Source organism: Oncorhynchus masou, chromosome 33 (assembly GCF_036934945.1).
Source record: "Oncorhynchus masou masou isolate Uvic2021 chromosome 33, UVic_Omas_1.1, whole genome shotgun sequence".
NCBI classification, from domain to species: domain Eukaryota; kingdom Metazoa; phylum Chordata; class Actinopteri; order Salmoniformes; family Salmonidae; genus Oncorhynchus; species Oncorhynchus masou.
The window spans coordinates 4,502,336-4,516,094 of record NC_088244.1 but is presented as its reverse complement, the minus strand read 5'-3'; the positions used below and the strand labels follow the sequence as shown (position 1 = coordinate 4,516,094).

The following is a 13,759-nucleotide window of genomic DNA, read 5'->3' as shown; positions in this document are numbered from 1 at the left end:
AAAACAATATAGAATTACACTACGGAAAAAGAAGGAACAGCACGTCAGAAATCAGCTGAGGTGGGCGGGCAACAATGCTAGGAATGTTCCTGTCTCCCTCCTATTGATTGACAGCTGGTGCCGCCAGTCAGGTGGAAGCAGCTCTGTGAGAGGCCACCCCCTCCTGCCCTCAGGGTTATTCCAAAACAAACCCCCGGAACCTTGGAATAACCCTTAGAATCACACAACCAAACACACACAACCAAACACACACAACCAATCACACACAACCAAACACACACGACCAATCACACACGACCAAACACACAACCAATCACACACGACCAATCACACATGACCAAACACACACGACCAAACACACAACCAAACACACAACCAATCACACACGACCAATCACACACGACCAATCACACACGACCAATCACACATGACCAATCACACACGACCAAACACACAACCAATCACACAACCAATCACACACGACCAATCACACAACCAAACACACAACCAATCACACACAACCAAACACACACCACTTCTCTTTCCATGTCTGATCAAAACTCATTTTCTCTCGTCTCTCTGCAGCAGATATCTAGTCAGCAAAATGTTCTGAACATCAAATCGTAAATAAAAATTGGAATCGAAACGTAATACATTTGCATATGAAAATTCCCAGCCCTACTCACAGGCGAAGAACTGCCACGGCTGGTAGGTCTCTCCGAAGTCAGTGGAACGTTCTAGCACCCACAGGTCTGGTCGAGGAGAGTTGGCAAACTTGATGAGGACATAGGCCACGTGGAAGAGCTGCCATGGAGAAAGAAGAGGGACAAATGTGCTGTTAAAATACGTTCAAAACAGTTATCTAAGTGAAACATGTGGGGGTGGGGATGGGGGTTGAAATAGTTATTTGGAAAAGAGGATCTGTCCATCTTTCGCCATCACTTGGAGGGCTAGGGCCCACCCAGCCACCCAACCAGCCAGCCACCCAGCGATCCATCCATCCATCCAGCCACCCATCCATCCACCCACCCAGCCAGCGATCCATCCATCCACCCAGCCAGCCACCCATCCACCCACCCACCCAGCCAGCCACCCACCCAGCCAGCGATCCATCCATCCATCCATCCACCCCCCCCACCCAGCCACCCACCCACCCATCCAGCCAGCCAGCCAGCCAGCCAGCCAGCAATCCATCCATCCACCCACCCAGCCAGCGATCTCCATCCATCCATCCACCCACCCACCCAGCAATCCATCCACCCACCCATCCACCCAGCCAGCCAGCCAGCCACCCATCCACCCACCCACCCAGCCAGCCACCCACCCAGCTAGCGATCCATCCACCCACCCACCCACCCCCCACCCACCCACCCACCCACCCATCCATCCACCCACCCAGCCAGCGATCCATCCACCCATCCACCCACCCCCCACCCCCCACCCACCCACCCACCCACCCACCCATCCACCCACCCACCCAGCAATCCATCCACCCACCCATCCACCCACCCAGCCAGCCACCCACCCAGCTAGCGATCCATCCACCCACCCACCCACCCACCCACCCATCCATCCACCCACCCAGCCAGCGATCCATACACCCATCCACCCACCCACCCACCCAGCCAGCCAGCCAGCCAGCCAGCCACCCATCCAGCCACCCATCCAGCCACCCAGGCACCTACCCACACACTCAATATCCCTTTGGGGTTAATTACTGTACACATTCCTTCGGGAGTTGGTAGTGCATTTCTGAATCCTGCCCCAGGTTATCATGGTGATTAGCTGAGGAAGAGAGGAGAGGAGGGGAGCGGGAGGGGAGGGAGGAGAAGAGAAGAGCGGCACGGGGGTTGATCGATGGGCCTGTTGACAACTGAGGCAGGGGGAGAGAGGTGGAGAGAGGAGAGGAGGGGAGAGGAGGGGAGGGGAGAGGAGGGGAGGGGAGGGGAGGAGAGAGCGATTGGGAAGGAAAGAAAAGGAGAGACGTAGAGAGAGAGGGAAGACAGGGAAGGAGGTGACTCCGTCTCACACACGCCCAGGTCAGAACGCCACAGGCCAAAGGGAGTTTACAGTCTGGACAGTCTGATCTCAAGGGAAGATAGAGGAAGAGAGAGATCCTCAGGGAGAGAGTGACCCCAGACGATCAAAGCACGCCCAGGTCAGAGCAACATGACCACAGGGCAAAGTCACAGTGTGTTCTCAGATACAGGGAGACAGGGAGGGGACCTGGACAGTGTGTTCTCAGATACAGGGAGACAGGGAGACTGTCTCTCTGACCAGTCACATCACCCTGTCTCTCTGTCTCTCTGACCAGTCACATCACTCTGTCTCTCTGTCTCTCTGACCAGTCACATCACCCTGTCTCTCTGTCTCTCTGACCAGTCACATCACTCTGTCTCTCTGTCTCTCTGACCAGTCACATCACCCTGTCTCTCTGTCTCTCTGACCAGTCACATCACTCTGTCTCTCTGACCAGTCACATCACTCTGTCACTCTGACCAGTCCCATCACTCTGTCTCTCTGTCTCTCTGACCAGTCACATCACTCTGTCTCTCTGTCTCTCTGACCAGTCACATCACTCTGTCTCTCTGTCTCTCTGACCAGTCACATCACTCTGTCTCTCTGTCTCTCTGACCAGTCACATCACTCTGTCTCTCTGTCTCTCTGACCAGTCACATCATTCTGTCTCTCTCTCTCTATGTACATGTCAGAGATAACCTCATCATCCACAGAATAACATAATCGCTAGAGAGAGCTGCCTGATGGATGGGATCCAAGACTACCAGACAGGAGAGCTGCCTGATGGATGGGATCCAAGACTACCAGACAGGAGAGCTGCCTGATGGATGGGATCCAAGACTACCAGCCAGGAGAGCTGCCTGATGGATGGGATCCAAGACTACCAGCCAGGAGAGCTGCCTGTCTCCTGAGGATGAGTCTAGAACATACCACTCCCTGCATGCTTCTCGAAGACGCTCTCTCAAACTCAAATTCAAAAAGGCTTCATTAGCATGGAAAGTGTTCCATTTACTTACTGGTAATTTAGCAGACTCTTATCCAGAGAGCGCCAGGCCCTGATCTGTTTCACCTGTCTTTGTGATCGTCTCCACCCACCCCCAGGTGTGGTCCTGTTCTCCCCGTTAGTCCCTAGTGTATTTATCCCTGTGTTTCCTGTCTCTCTATGCCAGTTCATCTTGTTCTCCCCATTAGTCCCTAGTGTATTTATCCCTGTGTTTCCTGTCTCTCTGTGCCAGTTCATCTTGTTCTCCCCGTTAGTCCCTAGTGTATTTATCCCTGTGTTTCCTGTCTCTCTGTGCCAGTTCATCTTGTTCTCCCCATTAGTCCCTAGTGTATTTATCCCTGTGTTTCCTGTCTCTCTGTACCAGTGTATTTATCCCTGTGTTTCCTGTCTCTCTGTACCAGTGTATTTATCCCTGTGTTTCCTGTCTCTCTGTGTATTTATCCCTGTGTTTCCTGTCTCTCTGTACCAGTGTATTTATCCCTGTGTTTCCTGTCTCTCTGTACCAGTGTATTTATCCCTGTGTTTCCTGTCTCTCTGTGCCAGTTGATGTTGTTCTCCCCGTTAGTCCCCAGTGTATTTATCCCTGTGTTTCCTGTCTCTCTGTGCCAGTTCATCTTGTTCTCCCCATTAGTCCCCAGGGTATTTATCCCTGTGTTTCCTGTCTCTCTGTACCAGTGTATTTATCCCTGTGTTTCCTGTCTCTCTGTGCCAGTTGATGTTGTTCTCCCCGTTAGTCCCCAGGGTATTTATCCCTGTGTTTCCTGTCTCTCTGTACCAGTGTATTTATCCCTGTGTTTCCTGTCTCTCTGTACCAGTGAATTTATCCTTGTGTTTCCTGTCTCTCTGTACCAGGGTATTTATCCCTGTGTTTCCTGTCTCTCTGTACCAGTGAATTTATCCCTGTGTTTCCTGTCTCTCTGTGCCAGTTCATCTTGTTCTCCCCATTAGTCCCCAGGGTATTTATCCCTGTGTTTCCTGTCTCTCTGTACCAGTGTATTTATCCCTGTGTTTCCTGTCTCTCTGTGCCAGTGTAATTATCCCTGTGTTTCCTGTCTCTCTGTGCCAGTGTATTTATCCCTGTGTTTCCTGTCTCTCTGTGCCAGTTGATGTTGTTCTCCCCGTTAGTCCCCAGGGTATTTATCCCTGTGTTTCCTGTCTCTCTGTGCCAGTTCATCTTGTTCTCCCCATTAGTCCCCAGGGTATTTATCCCTGTGTTTCCTGTCTCTCTGTACCAGTGTATTTATCCCTGTGTTTCCTGTCTCTCTGTACCAGTTCATCTTGTTCTCCCCATTAGTCCCCAGGGTATTTATCCCTGTGTTTCCTGTCTCTCTGTACCAGTTCATATTGTTCTCCCCATTAGTCCCCAGTGTATTTATCCCTGTGTTTCCTGTCTCTCTGTACCAGTTCATCTTGTTCTCCCCGTTAGTCCCCAGTGTATTTATAACTGTGTTTCCTGTCTCTCTGTGCCAGTGTAATTATCCCTGTGTTTCCTGTCTCTCTGTGCCAGTGTATTTATCCCTGTGTTTCCTGTCTCTCTGTACCAGTTCATCTTGTTCTCCCCGTTAGTCCCCAGTGTATTTATAACTGTGTTTCCTGTCTCTCTGTGCCAGTGTAATTATCCCTGTGTTTCCTGTCTCTCTGTGCCAGTGTAATTATCCCTGTGTTTCCTGTCTCTCTGTGCCAGTGTATTTATCCCTGTGTTTCCTGTCTCTCTGTGCCAGTTCGTCTTGTTTTGCCAAGTCAACCAGCGTTTTTTCCTAGATCCCAGTCTCTGATTTTTTCCTAGCCCTCCTGGCTTTGACACTTGCCTGTGCTGGCGCCGAACCCGCCTGCCTGACCACTCTGACCTGTCCTGACCTCGAGCCTGCCTATCCCCTGGTACTGTTTGGACTCTGACCTGGTTTATGAACTCTCACCTGTCCCGACCTGCCTTTTGCCTCCCCAATTTTGTTGTAATAAATATCAGAGCTCAACCATCTGCCTCCTTTGTCTGCATTAGGGTCTCGCCTTGTGCCCTTATGGAGAGACTTACAGTAGTGGGTCATTTAGCAGACATAGATATCCTATCCTATCCTCTCCTCCCCTCCCCTCTTCTCTCCTCCACCCTCCCCCTCCCCCCTCCACCTCTCCTCCCCCTCCTCTCCTCCCCTCTCCTCTCTGCCTCTCCTAACCCCTCCTATCCTATCCTCCCCTCCCCTCTTCTCTCCTCCACCCTCCCCCTCCCCTCTCCACCTCTCCTCCTCCTCTCCCCTCCCCTCCCCTCTCCCCCGTGTCCTACCCACTGTCCTTCTCCTCCCCTCCCCCCTCTTCCCATCCCCTCTCCCGTCCTGCCCTTTCCTCTCCTCCCCTCCTCTCTCCATCTCCCCTCTCCCTCGTGTCCTACCCACTGTCCTCCTCCTCTCCTCCCCTCTCCTCCCCTCCTCTCTCCATCTCCCCTCTCCCTCGTGTCCTACCCACTGTCCTCCTCCTCTCCTCCCCTCTCCTCCCCTCCCCCCTCTTCCCATCCCCTCTCCCGTCCTGCCCTTTCCTCTCCTCCCCTCTCCCACCTGTCCTACCCGCTGTCCTCCCATCTACTGTCCTATGACAGATGTTGAGTAGGTGGACGTCTTAGGGCCTAACCCCCCCCGCTATCTGCAGTAAGTCGTCCCTCTGCCGGGCACCCCCCGGACGGACAGACCGGCTTATCCTGAGTCATCCCCAGTGGAGTATCTCAGGCTCTACAGAGATACAAAGGATACATAGTAATGGAGGCACAGCTGTGTCTGTCTGTCTTGTCTGTCTTGCCTGCCTTGCCTGACCTGCCTGCCTGCCTGCCTGTCCAAGACAACCAATGTCAGCCCAGCACATGGATACAGTACAGTATATATATTCATCCAGACAATATTTATGTCTTGTCTGTCTACTCTGTCGACCCGTGTGGAACCGAGCTCCTCAAAGCAGCTTGAGTGATGCTGAGCCAGAATGACAGCTGGGTTGAGGTGCTGGGGGTAGAAGGGGTTGAGGGGCTGGGGGTAGAAGGGGTTGAGGTGCTGGGAACTGGGGGTAGAAGGGGTTGAGGGACTGGGGGTAGAAGGGGTTGGAGGGCTGAGGGCTGGGGGTAGAAGGGGTTGAGGGCTGGGGGTAGAAGGGGTTGAGGGGCTGGGGGCTGGGGGTAGAAGGGGTTGAGGTGCTGGGGGTAGAAGGGGTTGAGGTGCTGGGGGTAGAAGGGGTTGAGGTGCTGGGGGTAGAAGGGGTTGAGGTGCTGGGGGTAGAAGGGGTTGAGGTGCTGGGGGTGGTGCTGGGGACTGGGGGTAGAAGGGGTTGAGGTGCTGGGGACTGGGGGTAGAAGGGGTTGAGGGACCGGGGGTAGAAGGGGTTGAGGTGCTGGGGGTAGAAGGGGTTGAGGTGCTGGGGACTGGGGGTAGAAGGGGTTGAGGGGCTGGGGGTAGAAGGGGTTGAGGTGCTGGGGACTGGGGGTAGAAGGGGTTGAGGGGCTGGGGGTAGAAGGGGTTGAGGTGCTGGGGACTGGGGGTAGAAGGGGTTGAGGTGCTGGGGACTGGGGGTAGAAGGGGTTGAGGGACTGGGGGTAGAAGGGGTTGGAGGGCTGAGGGCTGGGGGTAGAAGGGGTTGAGGTGCTGGGGACTGGGGGTAGAAGGGGTTGAGGGACTGGGGGTAGAAGGGGTTGGAGGGCTGAGGGCTGGGGGTAGAAGGGGTTTAGGGGCTGGGGGTAGAAGGGGTTGAGGGGCTGGGGGTAGAAGGGGTTTAGGGGCTGGGGGTAAAAGGGGTTTAGGGGCTGGGGGTAAAAGGGGTTGAGGGGCTGGGGGTAGAAGGGGTTGAGGTGCTGGGGGTAGAAGGGGTTGAGGTGCTGGGGGTAGAAGGGGTTGGAGGGGCTGGGGGTAGAAGGGGTTGAGGGGCTGGGGGTAGAAGGGGTTGAGGTGCTGGGGGTAGAAGGGGTTGAGGTGCTGGGGACTGGGGTAGAAGGGGTTGAGGGGCTGGGGGTAGAAGGGGTTGAGGTGCTGGGGACTGGGGGTAGAAGGGGTTGAGGGGCTGGGGGTAGAAGGGGTTGAGGTGCTGGGGACTGGGGGTAGAAGGGGTTGAGGTGCTGGGGACTGGGGGTAGAAGGGGTTGAGGGACTGGGGGTAGAAGGGGTTGGAGGGCTGAGGGCTGGGGGTAGAAGGGGTTGAGGTGCTGGGGACTGGGGGTAGAAGGGGTTGAGGGACTGGGGGTAGAAGGGGTTGGAGGGCTGAGGGCTGGGGGTAGAAGGGGTTTAGGGGCTGGGGGTAGAAGGGGTTGAGGGGCTGGGGGTAGAAGGGGTTTAGGGGCTGGGGGTAAAAGGGGTTTAGGGGCTGGGGGTAAAAGGGGTTGAGGGGCTGGGGGTAGAAGGGGTTTAGGGGCTGGGGGTAGAAGGGGTTGAGGGGTAGAAGGGGTTGAGGTGCTGAGGGTAGAAGGGGTTGGAGGGCTGAGGGCGGGGGGTAGAAGGGGTTGAGGTTATGGGGGCGAGGGGTAGAAAGGGCTGAGGGCTAGGGGGTGTCGTGGCTGGTGAGGTCACAACAAGCAGGGGCATTCCCAGGAAGTCCCAGGAAGTCCCAGGAAGTCCCAGTAAGTCCCAGTAAGTCCCAGTAAGTCCCAGGAAGTCCCAGTAAGTCCCAGTAAGTCCCAGGAAGTCCCAGGGATAAAACCCGTTAAAATGAGAGAGGGGAAATCACCACGCATCATCGCATGAAGTTCCGACAGGGAAATATTATGGTCTTTTAAAATATAATGGCATGTTTCCCTCCAGATGACTGGCCCAGTCTCTCCATAGGAAGACAGGGTTTCCCTCCAGATGACTGGCCCAGTCTCTCCATAGGAAGACAGGGTTTCCCTCCAGATGACTGGCCCAGTCTCTCCATAGGAAGACAGGGTTCCACTCCAGATGACTGGCCCAGTCTCTCCATAGGAAGACAGGGTTCCACTCCAGATGACTGGCCCAGTCTCTCCATAGGAAGACAGGGTTTCCCTCCAGATGACTGGCCCAGTCTCTCCATAGGAAGACATGGTTTCCCTCCAGATGACTGGCCCAGTCTCTCCATAGGAAGACAGGGTTTCCCTCCAGATGACTGGCCCAGTCTCTCCATAGGAAGACAGGGTTTCCCTCCAGATGACTGGCCCAGTCTCTCCATAGGAAGACAGGGTTTCCCTCCAGATGACTGGCCCAGTCTCTCCATAGGAAGACAGGGTTTCCCTCCAGATGACTGGCCCAGTCTCTCCATAGGAAGACAGGGTTTCCCTCCAGATGACTGGCCCAGTCTCTCCATAGGAAGACAGGGTTTCCCTCCAGATGACTGGCCCAGTCTCTCCATAGGAAGACAGGGTTTCCCTCCAGATGACTGGCCCAGTCTCTCCATAGGAAGACAGGGTTTCCCTCCAGATGACTGGCCCAGTCTCTCCATAGGAAGACAGGGTTCCACTCCAGATGACTGGCCCAGTCTCTCCATAGGAAGACAGGGTTTCCCTCCAGATGACTGGCCCAGTCTCTCCATAGGAAGACAGGGTTCCACTCCAGATGACTGGCCCAGTCTCTCCATAGGAAGACAGGGTTCCACTCCAGATGACTGGCCCAGTCTCTCCATAGGAAGACAGGGTTTCCCTCCAGATGACTGGCCCAGTCTCTCCATAGGAAGACAGGGTTTCCCTCCAGATGACTGGCCCAGTCTCTCCATAGGAAGACAGGGTTTCCCTCCAGATGACTGGCCCAGTCTCTCCATAGGAAGACAGGGTTTCCCTCCAGATGACTGGCCCAGTCTCTCCATAGGAAGACAGGGTTTCCCTCCAGATGACTGGCCCAGTCTCTCCATAGGAAGACAGGGTTCCACTCCAGATGACTGGCCCAGTCTCTCCATAGGAAGACAGGGTTTCCCTCCAGATGACTGGCCCAGTCTCTCCATAGGAAGACAGGGTTCCACTCCAGATGACTGGCCCAGTCTCTCCATAGGAAGACAGGGTTTCCCTCCAGATGACTGGCCCAGTCTCTCCATAGGAAGACAGGGTTTCCCTCCAGATGACTGGCCCAGTCTCTCCATAGGAAGACAGGGTTTCCCTCCAGATGACTGGCCCAGTCTCTCCATAGGAAGACAGGGTTTCCCTCCAGATGACTGGCCCAGTCTCTCCATAGGAAGACAGGGTTCCACTCCAGATGACTGGCCCAGTCTCTCCATAGGAAGACAGGGTTCCACTCCAGATGACTGGCCCAGTCTCTCCATAGGAAGACAGGGTTTCCCTCCAGATGACTGGCCCAGTCTCTCCATAGGAAGACAGGGTTCCACTCCAGATGACTGGCCCAGTCTCTCCATAGGAAGGAATATTGAATATATAAGGAGAGGAGGAGAGGCAGGCTGGCATGTCAGGTCTTGCCTCTCTCTGGGGCCCGGGAACAGGGGAACAGGAGAGGAAACAATGGAACAAGGCTTTGTGGAAATAGTGAAGTGGCCTTCAGCGAGGGGGAAGGGTATGAGGAACATGGGGCCACTGTGGAAAGATGACGGTCGTTGGGCAGGTAGTCTTCTTGTTGCTTTAGTCTCAGCTAAGCCCCAGCTACTGTACGTAGGTGTCCATCTGTCTTTACACTCGTATGTGTGTGTGTGTGTGTGTGTGTGTGTGTGTGTGTGTGTGTGTGTGTGTGTGTCTGTCTGTCTGTGTGTGTGTGTGTGTGTCTGTGTCTGTGTCTGTGTGTGTGTGTGTCTGTGTGTGTGTGTGTGTGTGTGTGTGTGTGTGTGTGTGTGTGTGTGTGTGTGTGTGTGTGTGTGTGTGTGTGTGTGTGTGTGTGTGTGTGTGTGTGTGTGTGTGTGTGTGTGTGTGTGTGTGTGTGTGTGTGTGTGTGTGTGTGTGTCTGTCTGTGTGTGTGTGTGTGTGTGTGTCTGTGTCTGTGTGTGTGTGTGTCTGTGTGTGTGTGTGTGTGTGTGTGTGTGTGTGTGTGTGTGTGTGTGTGTGTGTGTGTGTGTGTCTGTCTGTGTGTGTGTGTGTGTGTGTGTCTGTGTCTGTGTGTGTGTGTGTGTGTGTGTGTGTGTGTGTGTGTCTGTGTGTGTGTGTGTGTGTGTGTGTGTGTGTGTGTGTGTGTGTGTGTGTGTGTGTCTGCGTTAGACAGGTGCCATTTCCTAATCCACACTGCACAGGATCTCTGAGCGTAACTAAACACACCAGGGGAGAGACGTGGGTACAGTTGCTACTCATCGTAACTAAACACACCAGGGGAGAGACGTGGGTACAGTTGCTACTCATCGTAACTAAACACACCAGGGGAGAGACGTGGGTACAGTTGCTACTCATCGTAACTAAACACACCAGGGGAGAGACGTGGGTACAGTTGCTACTCATCGTAACTAAACACACCAGGGGAGAGACGTGGGTACAGTTGCTACTCATCGTAACTAAACACACCAGGGGAGAGACGTGGGTACAGTTGCTACTCATCGTAACTAAACACACCAGGGGAGAGACGTGGGTACAGTTGCTACTCATCGTAACTAAACACACCAGGGGAGAGACGTGGGTACAGTTGCTACTCATCGTAACTAAACACACCAGGGGAGAGACGTGGGTACAGTTGCTACTCATCGTAACTAAACACACCAGGGGAGAGACGTGGGTACAGTTGCTACTCATCGTAACTAAACACACCAGGGGAGAGACGTGGGTACAGTTGCTACTCATCGTAACTAAACACACCAGGGGAGAGACGTGGGTACAGTTGCTACTCAGCGTAACTAAACACACCAGGGGAGAGACGTGGGTACAGTTGCTACTCATCGTAACTAAACACACCAGGGGAGAGACGTGGGTACAGTTGCTACTCATCGTAACTAAACACACCAGGGGAGAGACGTGGGTACAGTTGCTACTCATCGTAACTAAACACACCAGGGGAGAGACGTGGGTACAGTTGCTACTCATCGTAACTAAACACACCAGGGGAGAGACGTGGGTACAGTTGCTACTCATCGTAACTAAACACACCAGGGGAGAGACGTGGGTACAGTTGCTACTCATCGTAACTAAACACACCAGGGGAGAGACGTGGGTACAGTTGCTACTCATCGTAACTAAACACACCAGGGAGAGACGTGGGTACAGTTGCTACTCATCGTAACTAAACACACCAGGGGAGAGACGTGGGTACAGTTGCTACTCATCGTCACACACTTCTGGAATCCTTTTCACAAGCTGTGATATACGTAACTCAAGTTGTGAAGCTGTCTGTTTACTTAAATTCCCTTGGTGGAAAGCCTTGGGCGTAAAAGCCAACGCGCTTATTAAACATCCTTTATGGCATCATATTTATTCTGTGCTTCACTCAGTTATTTTGCAATCAGCTCAGTGAAAATAAACAACAATGTTTTTTCTCCCTTCTCTTGTAACAGATTCACTCAAATTCCAAAGCAAGAAACAATATAGATATATTTTTACCCACCTGGGGCGGCAGGAAACCTAGTGGTTAGAGTGTAGACCTAGTGGTGACATAGTGGTGACATAGTGGTTAGAGTGTAGACCTAGTGGTGACATAGTGGTTACCTAGTGGTTAGAGTGTAGACCTAGTGGTGACATAGTGGTGACATAGTGGTTAGAGTGTTGACCTAGTGGTGACATAGTGGTTAGAGTGGTGACATAGTGGTTAGAGTGTTGACCTAGTGGTTAGAGTGTTGACCTAGTGGTTAGAGTGTTGCCCTAATGGTGACATATTGGTTACCTAGTGGTTAGAGTGTTGACCTAGTGGTGACATAGTGGTTAGAGTGGTGACATAGTGGTTAGAGTGGTGACATAGTGGTTAGAGTGTTGACCTAGTGGTTAGAGTGTTGACCTAATGGTGACATATTGGTTACCTAGTGGTTAGAGTGTTGACCTAGTGGTGACATAGTGGTTAGAGTGGTGACATAGTGGTTAGAGTGGTGACATAGTGGTTAGAGTGTTGACCTAGTGGTTAGAGTGGTGACATAGTGGTTAGAGTGGTGACATAGTGGTTAGAGTGTTGACCTAGTGGTTAGAGTGTTGACCTAGTGGTTAGAGTGTTGACGTAGTGGTTAGAGTGTTGACCTAGTGGTTAGAGTGTTGACCTAGTGGTTAGAGTGTTGACCTAGTGGTTAGAGTGTTGACGTAGTGGTTAGAGTGTTGACGTAGTGGTTAGAATGTTGACGTAGTGGTTAGAGTGTTGACCTAGTGGTTAGAGTGTTGACCTAGTGGTTAGAGTGTTGACCTAGTGGTTAGAGTGTTGACGTAGTGGTTAGAGTGTTGAACCTGGTGGTTAGAGTGTTGACCTAGTGGTTAGAGTGTTGACCTAGTGGTTAGAGTGTTGAACCTGGTGGTTAGAGTGGTTACCTAGTGGTTAGAGTGGTTACCTAGTGGTTAGAGTGGTTACCTAGTGGTTAGAGTGTTGGCCTAGTGGTTAGAGTGTTGACCTAGTGGTTAGAGTGTTGACCTAGTGGTTAGAGTGTTGAACCTGGTGGTTAGAGTGTTGAACCTGGTGGTTAGAGTGTTGAATCTGGTGGTTAGTGTGTTGAACCTGGTGGTTAGAGTGTTGAACCTGGTGGTTAGAGTGTTGAACCTGGTGGTTAGAGTGTTGAACCTGGTGGTTAGAGTGTTGAACCTGGTGGTTAGAGTGTTGACCTAGTGGTTAGAGTGTTGACCTAGTGGTTAGAGTGTTGACCTAGTGGTTAGAGTGTTGACCTAGTGGTTAGAGTGTTGAACCTGGTGGTTAGAGTGTTGACCTAGTGGTTAGAGTGTTGGCCTAGCAAACGGAAGATTGCAAGTTCAAACCCCAGAGCTGACAAGGTAAAAATCTGTCGTTCTGAACAGGCAGTTAACCCGCTGTTCCCCGGTAGGCCGTCATTGTAAATAAGAATTTGTTCTTAACTGACTTAAATAAACACTAACAGTTTATAGAGAGTCCCCTTGACCCCTCAATCCTCAATAACTCAACCCACAACTCTCCACACCTCAACACTCATATATATAATCTTGTTTCATTTCCTGAGGAGGCTGTAAGAAAGGATTGGAATCTGAGGTATTCGGGGGGGAGAAGAGGGGCCAAGAGCCTGAGGGGGGGAGTTGGACCCACTGGTTGCCCTCTAGGTTACAGAGAGCTGGTAGTCCCATCCACCAAAACTGCCAGGTGTGAAACAGGGAAGGGACTCAGGGGTATGCTAATTTAGTATAGAGCAGACATAACTCACTCTATTAAATTAGTAAAAACAGGAATATTTTACATTTTGCAAGAAATTCAAAAGGAAATGATCTCAACAGAGAAAAATGTCCTCCTGTGTGCTACCTAATTCCCTCCACTAGAATCCCCATATTTTAATGAAGACAGCTTCTCCATCCTGGAGGGGGAAATCAATCATTTCCAGGCCCAGGGACATGTACTAGTCTGTGGCGACCTAAATGCCAGAACCGGACAAGAACCTGACTACCTCAGCACACAGGGGGACAAACACCTGCCTGGAGGTGACAACATTCCCTCCCACATATGCCCCCCTAGGCACAACTATGACAACATAACCAACAAAAATGGGTCACATTTCTTGTCATGTGGATTCTCGTTGTTCGTGCTTGGGATTATTGTATTTGTTCCTTGTTGGAATCTTACTTATTTTGGAGTAAATTTTGGATGATTACTCAGAACTGTGCTCAGAACTGCGCCTGACTCTGCATTTTTCATTTTACTAACGACATCACAATTATAAAATCCATGTACACAAACATTGGCAAAAAACACATACATCTTTCCAC

The 13,759-nt window shown here is 52.2% G+C and overlaps 1 protein-coding gene across 1 annotated transcript in view; it reads right to left on the bottom strand.

The window, feature by feature from the left end:
- Nucleotides 1-13,759, bottom strand: part of lama5 (laminin, alpha 5) — a 255,832-nt gene that overhangs the window by 172,063 nt on the left and 70,010 nt on the right. Inside the window, exon 3 of the mRNA XM_064956204.1 lies at nt 687-804. Within this exon, the coding sequence (XP_064812276.1) occupies nt 687-804 (118 nt within the window). The remainder of the gene's footprint in view (nt 1-686; nt 805-13,759) is intronic.